This window comes from Siphateles boraxobius, unplaced genomic scaffold, assembly GCF_051911475.1.
Source record: "Siphateles boraxobius isolate OS27281-9 unplaced genomic scaffold, OSU_SipBor_1 103, whole genome shotgun sequence".
In the NCBI taxonomy this organism is placed as follows: Eukaryota; Metazoa; Chordata; class Actinopteri; order Cypriniformes; family Leuciscidae; genus Siphateles; species Siphateles boraxobius.
The window spans coordinates 1,312,501-1,332,500 of record NW_027508704.1 but is presented as its reverse complement, the minus strand read 5'-3'; the positions used below and the strand labels follow the sequence as shown (position 1 = coordinate 1,332,500).

General features: G+C 41.1%; 1 protein-coding gene across 5 annotated transcripts in view; it reads right to left on the bottom strand.

Moving 5' to 3' along the window:
• Positions 1-20,000, bottom strand: part of abcc3 (ATP-binding cassette, sub-family C (CFTR/MRP), member 3) — a 111,898-nt gene that overhangs the window by 43,213 nt on the left and 48,685 nt on the right. For all 5 annotated transcript variants that reach the window (XR_013207669.1, XR_013207656.1, XR_013207663.1 and 2 more), the window contains exons 9-15: positions 17,652-17,829; positions 14,476-14,637; positions 12,593-12,685; positions 10,661-10,864; positions 1,414-1,560; positions 200-287; positions 1-51 (exon numbers count right to left, since the gene is read on the bottom strand). The exon at positions 1-51 is cut by the window's left edge and continues 16 nt beyond it. Coding sequence is in view for 2 of the 5 variants with exons in the window: in XM_077245659.1 (XP_077101774.1) it covers positions 1-51; positions 200-287; positions 1,414-1,560; positions 10,661-10,864; positions 12,593-12,685; positions 14,476-14,637; positions 17,652-17,829 (923 nt within the window). In the remaining 3 variants the exon portion in view is untranslated. The remainder of the gene's footprint in view (positions 52-199; positions 288-1,413; positions 1,561-10,660; positions 10,865-12,592; positions 12,686-14,475; positions 14,638-17,651; positions 17,830-20,000) is intronic.

The following is a 20,000-nucleotide window of genomic DNA, read 5'->3' as shown; positions in this document are numbered from 1 at the left end:
GGTCTTGTTTGGCCCATGCGAATTTCCCATTGACAACCGTCACGGCGTATTCTGAAGAGAGAGAGAGAGAGAGTGTGTGTGTGTGTGAGCTGAAGTGTGCGAGTTCAGTCATGATGAACAGAGATTTCACAGTGACTCAGCATGAGAACAAGAGCAGAAACATGAACCCGTTCTCGTCGAGTGAAGCTTGTAAAACTACCGGAAGCGTTGTTTCTTCTGTCCACATTCTCCGGATCCAGTTCATCGTGACTCAGGAAATCCTGGATGCGCTTCAGAGACACGCTGGCCTGACCAAAGATTACACAACCATGAGTCGAGAAGTGGGACACAACTACACAACAACACAACAACACAACTACACAAGACATCAGAGAGATGATCTCCTTCCAGGAATATACTGTGGTGAATATTTCATAATCGTTTAAAAAATCAGTACTGAGCATGCATGAATCTGCAATACACTTTCTAAAACTAGGTCAGTTCTGAATATATAACACGCGCACACACACACACACACACGCACGCACGCACGCACGCACGCACGCACGCACGCACGCACGCACGCACGCACGCACGCACGCACGCACACACACACACACACACACACACACACACACACACACACATATATAATCATGCTTTTTTTGAAGTAAGGCAAAATAATTGTCTGCCATCAATCATCTGTGATAAAGCTGTCAAAAAATGAAAAAACATAAGATAAAAAAAACATCAGATAAATATATATATATATATATATATATATACAAAATATGCATACATATATCTTTTTATTTAAAAAATATAAAGGTTTTGTAACGTTACACACTACCATTCAAAAGAAATTTTATGGAATTTTTTTATTTGGAAATAAATAAATACTTTTATTCGGCAAAGACGCATTAAATTGATCAAAAGTGACAGTAAAGACATTTATAATGTTACAAAAGATTATATTTCAAATAAATGCTTATCTTTTGAACTTTTTATTCATCAAAGAATCCTGAAAAATAAAATGTATCACCGTTTCCACGAAGATATGAACTGTTTTCAACATTGATAATAATCATAAATGTTTCTTGAGCATCAAATCATCATATTATAGTGATTTCTGAAGGATCATGTGACACTGAAGACTGGAGTAATGATGCTGAAAATAATAATAATAATCATAAATAAGGAATAAATTACGCTTTACTGTATATTCACATATTATATATTATAATAATATTTCACTGTTTTTACTGTATTTTACTGTACTTTTGATCAAATAAATGCAGCCTTGATTAGCAGAAGAGACATTTTTTAAAAAACATTACAAATCTGTTGAGTGTGTGTTAGTGCGTCTGTGACAGCTGTAAAGTTGTATTAAACGGTGACTCTCTGTAATATTGAGGTGAAGACGTGAAGGCTTACTTGTACGATGCTGCTGATGACTTGTGGGAGCATGTTCAACGGGAATCTCAGGATGTTGAACAGAGACAAGGACACGAAGGCCCTCTCCGCATCCAGGATGTTTGCTTCATCCACAGTCACATAGACAGCAAACGTGGTCAAGGCCACCTGAAGGACATCAAGAGCACAGCACACACTGATGACAGTTCACATCTACAGTTCAGCAACAAAAACATGTTTTTTCACGTACACTTTTGAGCATTAGTCATGTTTCCTACACACGATGACTAATGCAGTTTTGAAACATGAGCCGGCAACCTGACGCCTAGATAAGGATCTACAGCATATCAAAGATATTCTGCAAACATTCTGCATTTTCCTCACACTCTAAAAAATATTGGGTTCGTTTTTCTACACAAATCCTAGGTTGAGCCTTTTGGGTTATTTTTTCAGTATTTGGGTAGTTTTTGTGTAACCCAGATCCTGGGTCAGACGTAACAACCCAGTGTTTGAGTTGTTTTTGTGTAACCCAGATCTTGGGTCAGAAGTAACAACCCAGTGTTTGAGTTGCTTTTGTGTTACCCAGATCTTGGGTCAGAAGTAACAACCCAGTGTTTGAGTTGTTTTTGTGTAACCCAGATCTTGGGTCAGAAGTAACAACCCAGTGTTTGAGTTGTTTTTGTGTTGCCCAGATCTTGGGTCAGACGTAACAACCCAGTGTTTGAGTTGTTTTTGTGTTACCCACATCTTGGGTCAGAAGAAACAACCCAGTGTTTGAGTTGTTTTTGTGTTACCCAGATCTTGGGTCAGAAGTAACAACCCAGTGTTTGAGTTGTTTTTGTGTTACCCAGATCTTGGGTCAGAAGTAACAACCCAGTGTTTGAGTAGTTTTTGTGTTACCCAGATCTTGGGTCAGAAGTAACAACCCAGTGTTTGAGTTGTTTTTGTGTTACCCAGATCCTGGGTCAGACGTAACAACCCAGTGTTTGAGTAGTTTTTGTGTAACCCAGATCTTGGGTCAGACGTAACAACCCAGTGTTTGAATTGTTTTTGTGTTACCCAGATCCTGGGTCAGACGTAACAACCCAGTGTTTGAGTTGTTTTTGTGTTACTCAGATCCTGGGTCAGACGTAACAACCCAGTGTTTGAGTAGTTTTTGTGTAACCCAGATCTTGGGTCAGATGTAACAACCCAGTGTTTGAGTAGTTTTTGTGTAACCCAGAACCTGGCTCAGATGTAACAACCCAGTGTTTGAGTAGTTTTTGTGTAACCCAGAACCTGGCTCAGACGTAACAACCCAGTGTTTGAGTAGTTTTTGTGTTACCCAGAACCTGGCTCAGACGTAACAACCCAGTGTTTGAGTAGTTTTTGTGTTACCCAGAACCTGGGTCAGACGTAACAACCCAGTTTTTGAGTAGTTTTGTGTTACCCAGAACCTGGGTCAGACGTAACAACCCAGTATTTGAGTAGTTTTTGTGTAACCCATAACCTGGGTCAGACGTAACAACCAAGTGTTTGAGTAGTTTTTGTGTTACCCATAACCTGGGTCAGACGTAATAACCCAGTATTTGAGTAGTTTTTGTGTTACCCAGATCTTGGGTCAGAAGTAACAACCCAGTGTTTGATTAGTTTTTGTGTTACCCAGAACCTGGGTCAGACGTAACAACCCAGTGTTTGAGTAGTTTTGTGTTACCCAGAACCTGGGTCAGACGTAACAACCCAGTGTTTGAGTAGTTTTTGTGTTACCCAGATCCTGGGTCAGAAGTAACATCCCAGGGGTTGAGTTCCCTTTCAGTCGATAACGTCAGACGTAGTCGACGGTCAACTGAATTGGGATCACGCCAGGGAGCCTATTGTCTTTGAGTATTATTGAACGAGCCAATACACATTGGCGTGCGAGATCTGCATCTCACACTCCGCCTCGCAGCGCGGGTATAGATACGGAAGTAGATGCACGCACCATTTACCTTTCGCTTCGGAGCCGAGCTTCATGTCTGGATCTGAAGAGTGTTGTTGTACAACAAGCGAGTGTGTCGACGCTTCTTTGGGAAGTCTCTCCTGGTGTCGGTGTTTGCAGCGCGAGTGCAGTGGTGATCGCGAGCTTCAAGCTCTCAACTGCTGTTCTCACAGCAACCAAGTTTCTGTTTGTGTTTGTTTGTCTTACGGTCGGTTGAGGGCGAGAAAGTGAGTGCTTCACTGACACAGGCTGCACCATTCCTGGTGTTAGTGTTGCCAAAGGTCATTCCCCTGTGTGCTCCGGCACTGGTGAGAGTTTTTCACTGCCTAAAAGAGCAACACGGGTGCGTTTGCATTTACATTTACATTTTACATTTATTCATTTAGCTGACGCTTTTATCCAAAGCAACTTACAATTGCTATATTTCAGAGGTCGCACGCCTCTGGAGCAACTAGGGGTTAAGTGTCTTGCTCAGGGACACATTGGTGTCTCACAGTGGATTTGAACCCGGGTCTCTCACACCACAGGCATGTGTCTTATCCACTGCGCCATCACCACCCCTGTTTGCGTCTTTTTCAATATGTCATTCCGCCTGTGCGTTTCTGGGTGTGGTCGTTCCCTGTCTCTCTCTGATGGTCACAATTGTTGTATCACGTGTTTGGGCTTACAGCATGCTGAGACAGCTTTTGTGGACAGCTCATGTTTTCACTGTGGGAACATGACTGTTGCAGTGTTGAGGGCGAGACTCGCATTCGTTAAACGCGGAGAGCGAGTCCCCATTACCATGCCCCACCCTGCACGGGTGCTGTGTGGGATGGGTGACCGGAGGGTAGTGTTGGATGTCCCGCCAGGTAACCATTCCCTGTGGGCTCCTCACCCCTCCCTTCCACTGCTGCCATTGGATCCTTCGGTGTTGTCCGCTGGTCCATCTGTAATGGGTCGGCCAGCGGTTTCACTCGGGGCTCCCCTGGAGGACAGGACATCGATTGCAGCATCGGAGGGTGAGCTGACTTCTGGAGATTATGACTCGGCTGCGTTGTCTCCCTCTGGGAGTTCAATGTTGCCCGAGCCAGATCCAGAATTGTCAGCTATGCTGAAACGGGCCGCCGAGGCTGTCGGGCTCGAGTGGAACCCTCCACCGTGTCCTGTTCAGTCTCGGCTGGATGATTGGTATCTTGGGGCTGAGAACCAGCACGGCCCGCCGCCCCAGTCCCCTTCTTTCCCGAAGTGCATGAAGAGCTTGCTTGGTCGTGGATGGCACCTTTTACTGCTGAAAACGACTTAAGTAGTTCTTCCTCCCTCACTACCCTTGTCGGAGGAGCGGTGAAGGGTTATGAGGCTATCCCTCCAGTGCAGCGGTCTGTTGCGACCCACTATCAGCGCTTAGAGAGCTTGCGGGCAAGCCACTTCCTCTTTGCATGCCTTGGCGTTGTTGCAGGTCTACCAGGCCAAGACACTCATGGACATGCACGAGGGTAGTTTAGACCGGGCGCTCATGAGTGAGCTCCGCACTGCCGTTGACCTCGCCCTCCGGGGTACGAGTGTCGCGGCATGTGCGGTCGGTCTAGTGATGTCCACCTTGGTGGTCCAGGAACGCCATCGTTGGCTCAGCCTGGTTGAGGTGGCGGATGCGGACATGGTTCGGTTCCTGGACTCCCCAATTTCCCAGGTTGGGTTGTTCGGCGACACGACGGAGAGCTGCGCCCAACAGTTCTCTGCCACCCAGGTTCGGACGGAGGCTCCCCGACACACCCTATCCCGGCGGCCCGCTGTTGCCTCCACCCTGCCGCCGGTGATAGTCCCTCCGCCCGTTCGTCGCCGAGGGCGACCCCCTGCCGCTGCCTCCGGTTCCGCGGGGTCTCCGCAACAGCCTTCACCCAGGCCCCAGCGTAGAACCAGCAGCAGGCAGGCCGCCCGGTCTGTCTCAGTCACTGCCCAGCCAAGGGGCGAGTGTCAGAAGCATTCCTGAGACAGGCCACTCAGGGATGGGGGGACTAGCTCTTCAGATGGTTACCGTTCCACCATTGGCTCTCCGGAGTCCAGTGGTACCCAAATTGTCAAAAGAACGAATTTCTCCGTCCCTCGGTCCCAAGAAGGCGAGGCTGGCTGTTTGCGACCCTGTGGAACAGCCTTGCTCCCCCCAGCCCCCTCTTGTTCGCCATCCGGCAACACGATGCGTTCGAGGACCCGGTCATCCGCCTTCTCATCCATCCTCTGTTGCCCCGTAGAGACAGGTAAGTGCAGCACGGCTCACTCAGACCCCGCTTCGGGCCGCCCACGGGCCTTCCGAGCCGGTTCCCTGTCCTCCACCTCGCTGCCCCACCCCAGGTATGCCTGTGGTGCCTCTGGTCCCCCTGGTCCGGTTCGTCGAGGCCTGGAAAGTGCTCTCCAACCCGTCCAGCTGGCTCCTCCATACCATCAGGCTCGGCTACACGATTCGGTTCCCCCAGAGTCCGCCCAGGTACAGTGGCATTCGCCACACTACGGTGTCGAGCAAATCTGCTCCTGTCATGCGCGTGGAGATCGCTGTCCTGCTGGCAAAGGACGCGATAGAGCCGGTGTCTGTAGCCGATATGAAGACCGGCTTTTACAGCCCATACTTCATTATACCCAAGAAAGGTGGTGGGTTACGACCAATCTTGGATCTGCGAGCCCTGAACCGGGCCCTCCACAAGCTCCCGTTCAGAATGCTAACGCAGAAACGCATCTTCCAAGGTGTCCGTCCCCAAGATTGGTTTGCAGCGATAGACCTGAAGGACGCGTACTTTCATGTCTCAATCCTGCCGCAACACAGGCCATTCCTGCGTTTCGCGTTCGAGGGTCAGGCGTATCAGTACAAAGTTCTACCCTTCGGGCTGGCCCTGTCACCCCGTGTCTTTACGAAGGTCGCGGAGGCAGCACTCGCTCCCATGAGAGAGCGTGGCATTCGCATTCTCAACTATCTCGACGACTGGCTGATACTAGCGCAGTCTCGGGAGCAGTTATGCGAACACAGGGATTTGCTGCTCCAGCACATCAGCCAGTTGGGTCTTCAGGTCAACTGGGAGAAGAGCAAACTCGCCCCCGTGCAGAGGATCTCTTTTCTCGGTTTGGAGCTGGACTCGGTCCAACACACGGCGCGCCTCACAGAGAATCGCGCCCGGTCGGTGCTGAACTGCCTGAATCTTATCAAGAGCAGTACAGTGGTTTTCTGAAACAATTTCAGAGGCTCCTGGGGCATATGGCAGCCGCAGTTACGCCGCTCGGCCTGCTTCATATGAGACCACTCCAGCACTGGCTTCGCGACCGAGTCCCGAGGTGGGCGTGGCAGAGAGGAATGCTCCGTGTGAAAATCACCCCGGCCTGCCTCCAAACCCTTAGCCCGTGGTCGGACCTTTCATTTCTCCGGGGCCGGTGTGTCCCTAGAACAAGTGTCCAGGCATGCTGTGGTTTCCACAGACGCCTCCAACACCGGCTGGGGGGCCACGTACAACGGGCATGCAGTAGCTGGCACCTGGACGTGGTCCCACCTGCATTGGCACATCAACTGCCTCGAGTTGTTAGCAGTGCTCCTTGCTTTGAGACGCCTCAAGACGACGCTGCTCGGCAATCATGTACTGGGCCGTACGGACAACACTGCGACCGTTGCGTACATCAACCGCCAAGGTGATCTACGTTCCCATCGCATGTCACAACTCGCCCGCCACCTCCTCCTATGGAGTCAGAAGCATCTGAGGTCGCTTCGTGCCTTTCACATCCCTGGCCTGCTCAATCGTGCCACTGACGAGCTCTCACGACAGATTGTGGCCTCCGGAGAATGGCGACTCAATCCCCAGGCGGTCCAGCTGATATGGGACCACTTCGGGGCCGCACAGATAGATCTGTTTGCCTCTCCGGACTCGTCCCATTGCCAGTTGTTTTATTCCCGCACCGAGGGGACCCTCGGCACGGATGCACTGGCTCACAGCTGGCCCCGGGGCCTCCGCAAGTATGCGTTTCCCCCAATTAGCCTTATGGCACAACTACTGTGCAAAGTCAGGGAGGAAGAGGAGCAGGTTCTGCTAGTTGTGCCTTAATTGGCCCAACTGAACCTGGTTCCCCGAACTTTTCTCCTCTCGACAGCTCCTCCCTGGCCCATTCCTCTGAGAGAGGACCTGCTCTCTCAGGGACGGGGCACCATATGGCACCCGCGTCCAGACTGTTGGAGACTCCATGTGTGATCCCTGGACGGGACGAGGAGGTACTAGGTAATCTACCACAGGCAGTCGTAGATACCATCACTTCAGCGAGAGCTCTCTCTACGAGGCTCGCTTACTCCCTGAAGTGGAACCTGTTCGTTGAGTGGTGTGCTTCTCACAGAGAAAACCCCCGAATGTGTTCGATCATTTCCGTGCTTTCTCTCCTGCAAGAGGCTTTGGAGCGTCGGCTGTCCCCCTCCACCCTCAAAGTGTATGTTGCCGCTATTGCCGCACATCACGATGCAGTAGACGGGAAATTCCTGGGGAAGCATGATCTGATCGTCAGGTTCCTGAGGGGAGCGAGGAGATTGAACCCGCCTCGCACCCCCCCACCCTCCCCCCTCTATACCCTCTTGGGACTTATCTCTGGTGCTAACCGCACTGCAGAGACCGCCCTTCGAGCCTTTGCAGGTAGCAGAGTTAAAAATTCTGTCCCAAAAGACAGTTCTCCTGCTTGCTTTGGCCTCCATCAAGAGGGTAGGGGACCTGCATGCATTTTCGGTCAGCGAATCGTGCCTGGAATTCGGGCCGGCTAACTCTCACGTTATCCTGAGACCCCGGCCTGAATATGTGCCCAAGGTTCCTACCACCCCCTTTCGGGACCAGGTGGTGAACCTGCAAGCGCAGCCCCCGGAGGAGGCAGACCCAGCCCTGGCTTTTCTCTGCCCCGTTCGCGCTCTGCGCTTATACGTGGACAGAACGCAAGCTTTAGGACCTCAGAGCAGCTCTTCGTCTGTTACGGAGATCAGCGGAAGGGAAAGGCTGTATCCAAGCAGAGGTTAGTGGATGCCATCATCTTGGAGTATGAGTCCCAAGGTGAACCCTGTCCCCCCGGACTGCGAGCTCACTCCACAAGGAGTGTTGCCGATTCTTTTCTTTTGTCTAGGCACTGGAAGGTGGCAGCGTTGGTGGCGTGTTCAAAGGTTGATCCCAATTCAGTCGACCGTCGACTACGTCTGACGTTATGGACTGAAAGGGAACGTCCTGGTTGCGTATGCAACCTACCGTTCCCTGAAGGAGGTCCCAATTCAGTCGACCGTCGACTACGTCCTCCGTTCCCTCCTTCAGGGAACGGTGGGTTGCATACACAACCAGGACGTTATTTATTGCAGACTTTTTGCGACCTCTTCAGGAGAGAGTAGTGCAGCTCCGTCAAAAAAGTAATTTTATGCAGAGGAACATACAGGGACGTGATGCGATGAGTGTTGCAGCAATCTTTTCACGTGACAGAAACTTGGAAGCCTGATGCCTTGCATAAAATTTTAGGATTTTATTCAAAAAGATACAGAATAAATAGGCCACGTATGATGTTAAAATATGTTCTCAGAACTGTACACTGATTGTTTATGGACAGGTTCTGGAGTCACAGTATATTTCTGCATCAGAAGTGTGGACATATTTCTTTCGTAAGTTAGAAGTCCCTCCGCTGAACACGAGGTCCAGTGCCATTACGGTGGGAAAAGGACAACAGAGACTAGTCCACTACACTTGAATTACTTCTCAATGTTTAATTTTTACTTTGAATATTTGTTAAACGAGCTTAAATGTTGCCAATATGTATTAAAAATGATATAAAATATACTATACTGTAAAATATGATTGAAAATAAAGGAATTATCATTCAAACAACAGTGGTTGTTTCGAGTATTTTCATTTTTAGAGGTAATTCGTAGACATTAATTCATGTATGAAGAAAAAAATAAAGGTTTTATAGTAAAAATGATTCAACTATGCTGGGTTAAATCAGCCCATTATGTTGGGTTAATTAAACAACCCATTTTGCTGGGTAAAATTAACCCAACATGTGTTCTGTCCTATATTTACCCAGCCCTTGGGTTGAAAATAAGGATGCACAATATATCGAAATTTTCGAAATATCGCAAATGTATATATATATATCGATATGCATATCGCAACAGCTTGCAATAACTGGGTCATGAACAAAAGACAGAGAAAATCACTCACTGCTCTCGGCTGAATAACTTTTGTAGCTTTAATAAAAATCAGTATATATTTAATTAATACAGTGAAAACTAAGCAGTGTTTTATTTTTACATTTGATTATTCAGTTTCTGTAGTTAAATAATCCTAATGTAGGATAACCTGAAAGATTAGGTTTACACTGATGTTAAAATAACACTTCTTATTCACTGATGTTCACTTTCAGAAGCTGTAGTGATGTTTTCTTGTCAAAATAATAATGTGAAACACGTATGTAGGTTATATATTTTTAAATATATTTTAAAGATAATTTATGTTTATTTTACTAAGTTATATTAAGTAAGGTTAAGCATTATCGTATGGCATATAGACTGTAAAATAAAGATGGGCGACGCCCCTTCGCTCTCTTCCATTGGCGAGAAGTGAAGCCGCCATTGTCCCGATATGGCGCTGACATCTTGGGACTTGAGTCTGCGCAGTTGCGATTTCGGGACCAGACATGCGCAGTAGTGAGCAGGAAGTAAAGCTGCGAAATCAACGTCCCGCTCTGGTCCCGCCCTCACTCTCGCTGAATCAATCGTAAGCACGCGCCTCTGCTGCAGAACATCCCATTATGTCGGTGGGAAATAATTAATTATAGAAATTTAGATATTAAATTTAAAGCTCCAATCCCGAAAAAAAGTCTGTTGTTGCTTCAGTGACTACTTCGCTCAGAGAACCTGTCAATCACAGCTGTCAATCATGTACGCCACAGCGCCGTTTTTATAGCATCAAATAACTAACTAAAACAAACTTATTTTAAAAACAAACACTTGAAATTACATCAGCGTGATGAAAACTACAGTAAATGACAGAAACTATCTTTGGAAAAAAGATATGTGAAGTGTAATTTAATTGTATAGTTGGTCTCACGTCCCATTGAATAACATGGGGAGGTGGGGTTTATGAGCTATACTAGGACCGGCCACAGGGGGGCGATCGAGCCGCTTTGGCTTCAGGGCTTGTGCGGCACGCTTGGTATCGCATATCGAATATCGCATTTTTCTTCAATATCGTGCAGCCCTAGTTGAAAACAAGCACATTTATTTTTTTAACGCAGAGTGCACACACACACACACACACACACACAGGTTCAGGGGTAGTGGAGTGTTACCAGGAAGGGCGCGCTGGTCCAGGCCATGGTGGACAGAGCGCTTAGGTAGGCCGTCTTCTTCAGCACATTCAGCTCCTTCTGCCGGATCTGCAGGATCTTCTCCGAGAAGGAGTTTTCCCAGGCGTAGAGCTTCAACACCTTGATGCCGTTGAGGATCTCGTTCATCAGCTTGATGCGGTCGTCCTTGTGTTTCATCTGCTCCACCTGTGCACAGCATCACTCACACGCTCTTACTGCCTCCAGGGATATTCTTTATATATATTGTTCATTTTCATTTAAATTAAAGTTTTTGTAATTTTTTGTGCATTTTTGTCATTTTCATTAGTCATATTTTTAAATTATGTTTATGTAGATTTTATTATTTTTTATTTCAGTACATCAAGTTCAAAAAAAAAAAAAAATGTATTTTATTTTATTACAATCAACATTTATTTTGTACAGCGGTGTTATTTTAGTGTCATTGAGACATTATTATAGCTTTTATTAATATTTTAAATTCAATTTTATTGTTTTGTATTACATTTTTATTTCAGTATAACTCTTAATAATTTTGTTGTGCATTTTTGTAATTTTTATTAGTTTTTTAATGTCTATATATATATATATATATATATATATATTATTAATTTTATTTCAGTTTAGTTTTTTATATTTTGAATTTATTTGAATGTTTCATTTTAATTTCAGATAAAGTTGTATAAATTTTGTTGTGCATTTTTTTCTTCTTTTTTTTCTATATAGTTTTAATTAATATTTTAAATTAGTTTATTTATTTTTCCATTTCAGTTTCAGTGCATTTTTGTATTTTCTATTAGCTTTTGTTTTCTTAATGTTTGTATGATTTTTATTTATCCATTTTTCCTTTTCATTTTAATATAAGTTAAAGTTTTAGTAAATTTGTTGTGCATTCTTATAGTTTTTATTCTGTTTTTTATGTCTATACATATTTTATTCAGTTTTAGTTTTTGTTAATATTTTATTTTTGTATTTTCCATGTTAATTTTCATTTAAGTTTTTTAAGTAATTTTGTCGTGCATTTTTGTAAATTTTTTCACATTCTTAGTTTTAGATATTTTAGTACATAAAGTAAAAAAATGAAAATGAGAAATGTTGCCTTGGCAACTAGCTTAAATAAAATATTTTTTTTACTATATATTTTCTTTTATTACAGTTTAAAGTTGATTTTATTTCAAGTATAGAATGTTTTTTGTATGATTTTAGTTAACAATAATAACTCTGGTGCAGATAGTCAAGTCAAGTCTCCTTCATTTATACAGCGCTTTTAACAATATAGATTGTTTCAAAGCAGCTTTACAGTGATAATAAGAAATTAAAGTAACAGAGATTGTAGTATAAAGTTATTGTCCAGATAAAGTTACTTTTGATTGATTCACTTCTGTTGCAAAGATCATTAGTTATTAACTTATGGGCCGCTAACACGACACCGTTTTAACAGAAAGAGACATCCATGACATCAAACAAAATGTTGTTTAGATTCGGGCTCTGTCTCTTTAAGAGGAAATGAAACCTCACAAAAAATGTGAGTGACTGATAAGCTTGAGCTTTGAAAACCACAGCAGAAGAAGATATATTGATAAGCAGCAGAACTGAAGGCTGTTGTGTGAACAGACCAACCCAGTTTGTGAATAAGTGTCAAACATGTTCACACAATCGAACATAGACTGTAGAAATCGTTCTTTTCATTGGCACAATAAAAAAACGACTATATTTTATGCATCAGTCATCCAATTTAAGGCTGAAAACGTGAAAATGTTCAGTAATATATAATAGCATCTCTGTCATTGAATCACAAGTGACTGAGTCATTGAATTATTCACTCAACTCTTTTTTGTTATTTGAACATTAAGTGAAGATTCCAATTCATCACTTTGTAAATATTACGGGACGTTACTTCTGAACAGGACAGCTGACCTGGTAAGTTCTGGTCTTCATGGCGATGAAAGCGTTGAATGGGATCAGCAGAACCATCACGGCCACACCAGCCAACACCGACGGACCCAGGTTCTGGAGAAACACAACAATGAGAACGAATCGCTCACGTCTACTTTTCTGTCAGACGTACAGCAGCTGACATGACTTTCATCACTGCGACACAAAACCACTGTCATTTCAGAAGTATCGAGATACTGTTCGGTTTTAGATTTTATTAAAACTATTTATTTCATTTTATTTTATGCTTTCACTTTGATTTTAGTCAAAGATTTTGTAATTTCGTGTTTTTTTGCCATTTGCCATTTCAAATTTACCATTTATCTCTAAGGTAGTGGAAAAGTGTATTGCAATTCAAATTCATGAACTTCTCTCCAATAACAACTTGTATGAACAATTCTAATCTGGCTTTCACCATAGTACTGAGACTGCTCTTGTCAAAATAACCAATGATCTACTGTTGGCAGCTGACTCTGGGCTTTTAACCATACTAGTCCTTCTTGACTTGAGCGCTGCCTTTGATACTGTCTCACATAGGACACTTCTTGACTTCTATTGGTATTACTGGCACTGCTTTGTCTTGGTTTAGGTCATATCTATCTGGACGTAGTCAGCGTATTCAATTAAAAGGTTTTAGATCAAGAATATCTACAGTCAGCACTGGTGTTCCCCAGGGTTCTGTTTTAGGCCCGCTTCTTTTCATTATTTATATGCTCCCTCTTGGTTATATTTTGAGGAAATATGGTATTAATTTTCACTGTTATGCGGATGACACCCAACTTTACCTGTCTGCTGTTTAGTTGAAATTAAAGATTGGCTTTCAGCTAACTTCCTGAAGGTAAATGGGAACAAAAATGAGGCTCTGCTTGTTGGCACTAGATCTGTTATGTCTAAATCTAACTGTTTTTATTTGAACATTGACAATACTGCAATCTGTCCTTCATCACAGGTGAAGGTGCTCCATGAACAATGAATGAATAGCATTTTTGTTTAAAGACCAGTAACTCTGATCTAACGTTCAATTAACGTTACTGAAAGAATGTTTGTCCATAACTTTGAGAGAACCTTCTGTTCCTTTTCAGATTTTATTAAAACTGTTTTAATTTTTATTTTAGTCAAAAATATTGTAATTTTGTGTTTTTTTTGTCATTTTGGAATGAGAAAAAATGAGAAATGCGGCCCTCGCAACAAGCTGACAATAATTGTATGTTTTTTTAGATTTTATTTCATTTCAGTTCATGTTTATTTATTCATTTTGTTTTGTCTTTCAGCCATTTTTTATTTGTTTTGTTTAATAGTCTTTCAGTAATTTAAGCATTTTTTATTTACTTCTTCATAAATATGGCTGTTTTCAAGGGTTTCCCAGGACTTCTATTTTAAAGGGCTTGAATTTGATTGTTTTAAGCACCTTGTACGAATAAATACCATGTCATTTTTTGAACTGGAAAATGTACCCCTTTATTCTAAATGCCAGGTTTCATGCTCTCAGAAGCCAATAATTCAGTCTAAAACACATGATGGTCGATACAAACTGTTCTTCGCCTTGTTGCAAACAAACCTGTATTTAACGTAGAATGTCTTTTTTTTTGGCACCTTGCACAATTTTGTTCATGGTTTTCGGAGATGGAGGCATGTTACTTTCATCTAATTTGGGGCAGCCTTTAATGTCAAAATAAAAGAAAAAGCCTCCCTTTTAAAGGCCTAACAGGGAAATTTATTTAACATGATTATATGCCTCGAAGCATTTTAGAATTTTTAAGAGAAACATTGTGTATGCATATGATTATATCCGTTTAACAAAAAAAGCAAGGGGAAGTATGTATGAAATGCGTATGAAAATGTATTCAAATGCGTAAAAGCTTCACCTGCCACAGGAAGAAGAGAGCCAGAATGATCTGCAGCGGTGCTGACCACAGCATGTTGAGGAAGGTGGTGAGATCCATGAAGCGCTGAGCGTCCACAGACATCAGATTGACCACCTCACCCACCGTAGACGAGCGCTTGGCTGCGTTTGTGATCACTAGTGACTGCGAAGACCGATGAAAACGTGTCAAAAATGCTTCCACAATCCAACATACACTGTAGAAATCATTCTTTTCATTGCCACAATACAAAAACAACTAGATTTCAACTAGATTTGATGCATCAGTAACTAAATTTAGGGTTTAAAATGTGAAAATGTTCAGTAATAAGTAATAAAATTTGAATCATTGATTCATTCACTCAACTCTTTTGGGTTATTTGAACATTAAACTCCCCCTGTGGTGAAAATCCAGCTTTTAATGTTCTTTATGTCAATGTGGTGTTTTTAATGGTGTTCATGTGTAAATTCATAAGTCGACAGCATTGCTGAGTATTTTCTCCTTAAAACTGCAGTGAACCAAAGACAGTCTCAAAAACACGGAGTGAAATCGCTGCTGTTTCTGACGTCACAAACTACCTTGTACCCAATCAGATCAACGTGTGATCGTCAACGAGTGGATCTCAGAGCTGAGTGAGTGAGTGGAGGCGGGGCTCATTTGCATATTCATAGAACTACGTATACTAAATGAGGCAAGGGTGTCGAGTTACATTCAAGATATTTTAAGGCATGAAGAAAGAAAAAACTTTTAAATATGTCATTTTGGTGATCAAAGATGTGTTTCAAGGGATAAAATGATTAATTACAGGGAGACTTTAAAATGAAGATTCCATTTCATCACTTTATAAAAATTACGGGAACGTTATATTTGAATGTTCTCTGAACATTCCAAAAAAAGTAGTACATTTAAAAAACGTTAGACTAACATCCAACTGAAATGCTTCAGAAAAACATTCCAAGAACAATGAATGAAAGGCATTTTTGTGCTAACATTTTGAGAACATTATTAAAGAATCAAATCGAACGTTCAATTAACGTTACTGAAAGAATGTTTGTTCATGAACCTTTCCAGAGCGTTCTGAGTACGTTCCCTTACACTCCATGCTACATGAACACGGTATTTATCAATGTGAATATGTATATATCAATGTAGTGACGCCTGCTGATGCATCTCAAAGCCTTTTCTAATGCAATATCCCATTACAAAGCACATTATTTGCTTTTTCAATTCAAGAAATATTGCTGGTGACGGACAGATGTACTTAAATGTGAAAAAAAAAAAAAAAACACAAGTGAAGCACATGTAAGTATAAAGCAGCTCTAGGTTAAAGTGCAAAGATGTGTGTGAACATGCCGTCACACCTACCACACCTAAGGCAACTGAAATCCCGGTGCTATTCTCTCGCTTTTACCCATTAGAGCTGTAGAGCAGAGGCCACATGGCAGTAACTGCGAGACTTGAACTTCTATAAACGCAATCTCATGCTGGCGTCATGCTGGCATTTTAAATTAAACACAGTTGTGCATATCGTTTAGGAGGTTTAATGTTTATATTGTAAATGTAACTCTTGTTTCTGCCAGTCAAAGCAAAATATTCATAACAGGAATAACACATTCAAGTGCAAGTTACTGTTAATATAAGCTCAATTATCAGTATCTACAGTATCTACTAGGGGCTTAAGGCACTTCCCTGACATACCGTACTACATTTATCATAATAAACGGACAAACCTGTAATAGTACACCATGGAAAGGTAATCTGAGTTTTGAGAGCTGCAGTTTCTAGTACTATGAACGGTCAAAATAAAGTGCTTCCTCATTATTTAACCACCTAAAACTAGCTTAAAAGCTTAGTTCACCCTTTGTCATTATTTACTCATGTCATTCCGAACCTATATTTGCATGTGCAGAATGCATTTCGTTATTTAAGAACAAGGAGCCCATTGTGTGGACAAAAAACACTGAGACGTTTGAGATATTGTGTTACACAGAAGAAAGAAATGCAAAGAAAACCAGCTTACAGGGAGCGTTCTGAGAGCTTTCTGTTCTGAACAAACGTTGTTCAAAGTTATCTGGTTTTCAATAATGTTCTCAAAGCGTCAGCGCAAACACGCTATTTATACATTCTTCATGGAATGTTTAAGATGGATGTTCGCCTAACGTTTTTTTAAATGTTACTACTTAAGTTCAGTAAACATTTGCAGGATGACAAACTAGAATTACATTAAAGTCCCCCTGTGGTGAAAATAAAGCTTGTGGTGTTTTTAATATGCTTTAAAACAAACCGTGTGTAAATTCATAAGTCGACAGCATTGCTGAGTATTTCCTCCTTAAAACTGCAGTGAACCAAAGACAGTCTCAAAAACACGCTTTGAGATCGCTAGTGTTTCAGACGTTACAAAATACCTTGTAACCAATCAGATCAACGTGTGATCGTCAACGAGTGGATCTCTGAGCTCGCGCTCGCCATTACGTCATCACGTTGGGAAGGTCAAGTGGAAGTACCGCCCCATTGTTTTACAAGTGTGGAGAAGGAGAATCGTTCAAATTTTACTGTATGTTGAATGTCATATTAATGTCTTTGTGTCAGTTTATTTTTCAAAGTGGTCCTTTCGTGTGCGTAGCCTGGATGTTTAAAACAATGGGGCGGTACTTCCACTTGACCTTTCCAACGTGATGACGTAATGCCGAGCGCGTCGCAGACCAGCACAAGACCAACTATTGTGGTTAAAAAGTATATCAATTTTTATTTTTTAGATAGTTTCGCTAGATAAGACACTATTCCTCAGCTGGGGTTGCGCAGAGACCTTTAAAGCCCTTTGAAACTGCATTGATTTGGACTTCAACATGTTGGTGACCAGTAAAGTCCATTGTGTGGAGAAAAATCCTGAAATGTTTTCCTCAAAAAAATAATTTCTCTTCATCTGAAGAAAGAATGAAAACATGAACATCTTGGATGGCATTGGGGTGAGTAAATTATCAAGAAATTTTCATTTTGAGGTGAACTAATCCTTTAAGGCATGAAGAATTATGTATGTAATGTAATGTTGGTGATCAAAGATGAGTTTTAAGGGATAAAGTGATTGAGTACAGGGGGACTTTAATGTTCACAAAACACACACAAAAAATGATGTTTTCTACATACAACTGATTTTTTTGCACAGAGCCGCTAGTACGTACCTTCCTGTAGATGGCTCCGATGATCCCAGAGCGAAGCCTCATGCCCGTGACAAAGCAGTACTGAAAGTGCTGATGCAAGATGAGCGTCTGTAAGAGGGAAGTGCCGAACATCAGGAAAGCCAGCGCGTAACCCCACCACAGCGGCGCGTGCTCGTTTTTGGTGAAGTCAATCAACATCCTGACAGTGAAAGGAGAATCATGTTAAAACCACACCTCTGTGGATTGGATTGTTCGTTTCATGCAATGTGGTTTCCATGAAGCATATTTACACAAACAGTCAAAAGTTTGGAATGATTAAGTCTCTTCTGCTCACCAAGGTTGCAAAATACAGTAGAAATTGTGAAATATTATTAGAATGTAAAACAGCTGTTTTTTTGTGTGAATATATAGTAACGTGTAATTTATTCCTGTGATCAAAGCTGAATTTATTTGATCAAAAATACAGTAAAAACTGTGACATATTATTAGAATTTAAAACATGTTTTCTATGTGAATATATAGTAGTGTTATTTATTACTGTGATCAAAGCTGAATTTATTTGATCAAAAATACAATAAAAATTGTGAAATATTATTAGAATTTAAAACATGTTTTCTATGTGAATATATAGTAAAGTGTAATTTATTACTGTGATCAAAACTGAATTTATTTGATCAAAAATACAATAAAAATTGTGAAATATTATTAGAATTTAAAACATGTTTTCTATGTGAATATATAGTAAAGTGTAATTTATTACTGTGATCAAAGGTGAATTTATTTGATCAAAAATACAATAAAAATTGTGAAATATTATTAGAATTTAAACCATGTTTTCTATGTGAATATATAGTAAAGACAAGAGTAATTTATTACTGTGATCAAAACTGAATTTATTTGATCAAAAATACAATAAAATTGTGAAATATTATTAGAACTTAAAACATGTTTTCTATGTGAATATTTAGTAAAGAGTAATTTATTACAGTGATCAAAACTGAATTTATTTGATCAAAAATACAATAAAAATAGTGAAATATTATTAGAATTTAAAACATGTTTTCTATGTGAATATATAGTAAAGTGTAATTTATTACTGTGATCAAAACTGAATTTATTTGATCAAAAATACAGTAAAATTTTATAAAATATTATTAGAACTTAAAACATGTTTTCTATGTGAATATATAGTAAAGTGTAATTTATTACTGTGATCAAAACTGAATTTATTTGATCAAAAATACAATAAAAATTGTGAAATATTATTAGAATTTAAAACATGTTTTCTATGTGAATATATAGTAAAGTGTAATTTATTACTGTGATCAAAACTGAATTTATTTGATCAAAAATACAGTAAAAAATGTGAAATATTATTAGAATGTAAATCAGCTGTTTTCTATGTGAATATATAGTAAAGAGTAATTTATTACTGTGATCAAAACTGAATTTATTTGATCAAAAATACAGTAAAAAATGTGAAATATTATTAGAATGTAAATCAGCTGTTTTCTATGTGAATATATAGTAAAGAGTAATTTATTCCTGTGATCAAAGCTGCATTTTCAGCATCATTACTCCAGTCTTCAGTGTCACATGATCCTTCAGAAATCACTATAATATGATGATTTGATGCTCGAGAAACATTTATAATTATTATCAATGTTTTTGCTTTATTTCACTGTTTTGACTGTATTTTTGATCAAATAAATTTAGCAATGGCGAGCATGAGAGACTTGTTTAAAAAACAAATTATTACTTGTAGTGTATGATTCAAAATGGCAAAAAACACTGTAGAGAAACATATTTGCATTGCGTTTGCATTGTAAACCATGTGCAGAGAGTGTGAAAAGCATACGTGGCGAAAGCAAAACAGCATGCAAACAATTTTACAGGGTTCTATGGGAAACTAGATTAATTTTACACCTCCTTCCAGCTAATCAGCTAATCAGCGCGTTTCGTGTTTGTTCTGCCTGTTATAAATAAACAAAACAAATCCATGTGTGTAATAAAACCCATATCTAGGTAAATGTTAAAGGAACAGAACAGCTATTGTGTCTGGCGTTATCAGACTGTCTCCAATTACACCGCTTGCTTTAAAGAATGTCATACAGGTTTGGAACGACATATGAAGCTAGTAAATGTTCAACATCTTTATTATGGATCCCTATATTACATTAAAGACAGGGCTGACAGCTCTCACACATTCAGCGTGAGACTCCCGCAAACGACACTTTTCACACGCCACACATTTAGTTTCCACACATTTTTATTAGAGAAAAATCGAGAAGCAAAGAGGAAACTAGCCGTGTTTCCATTACCCTTCAAATTGCGCAAATTGAAATTGCGATTTGAAAATACGCCAACTCG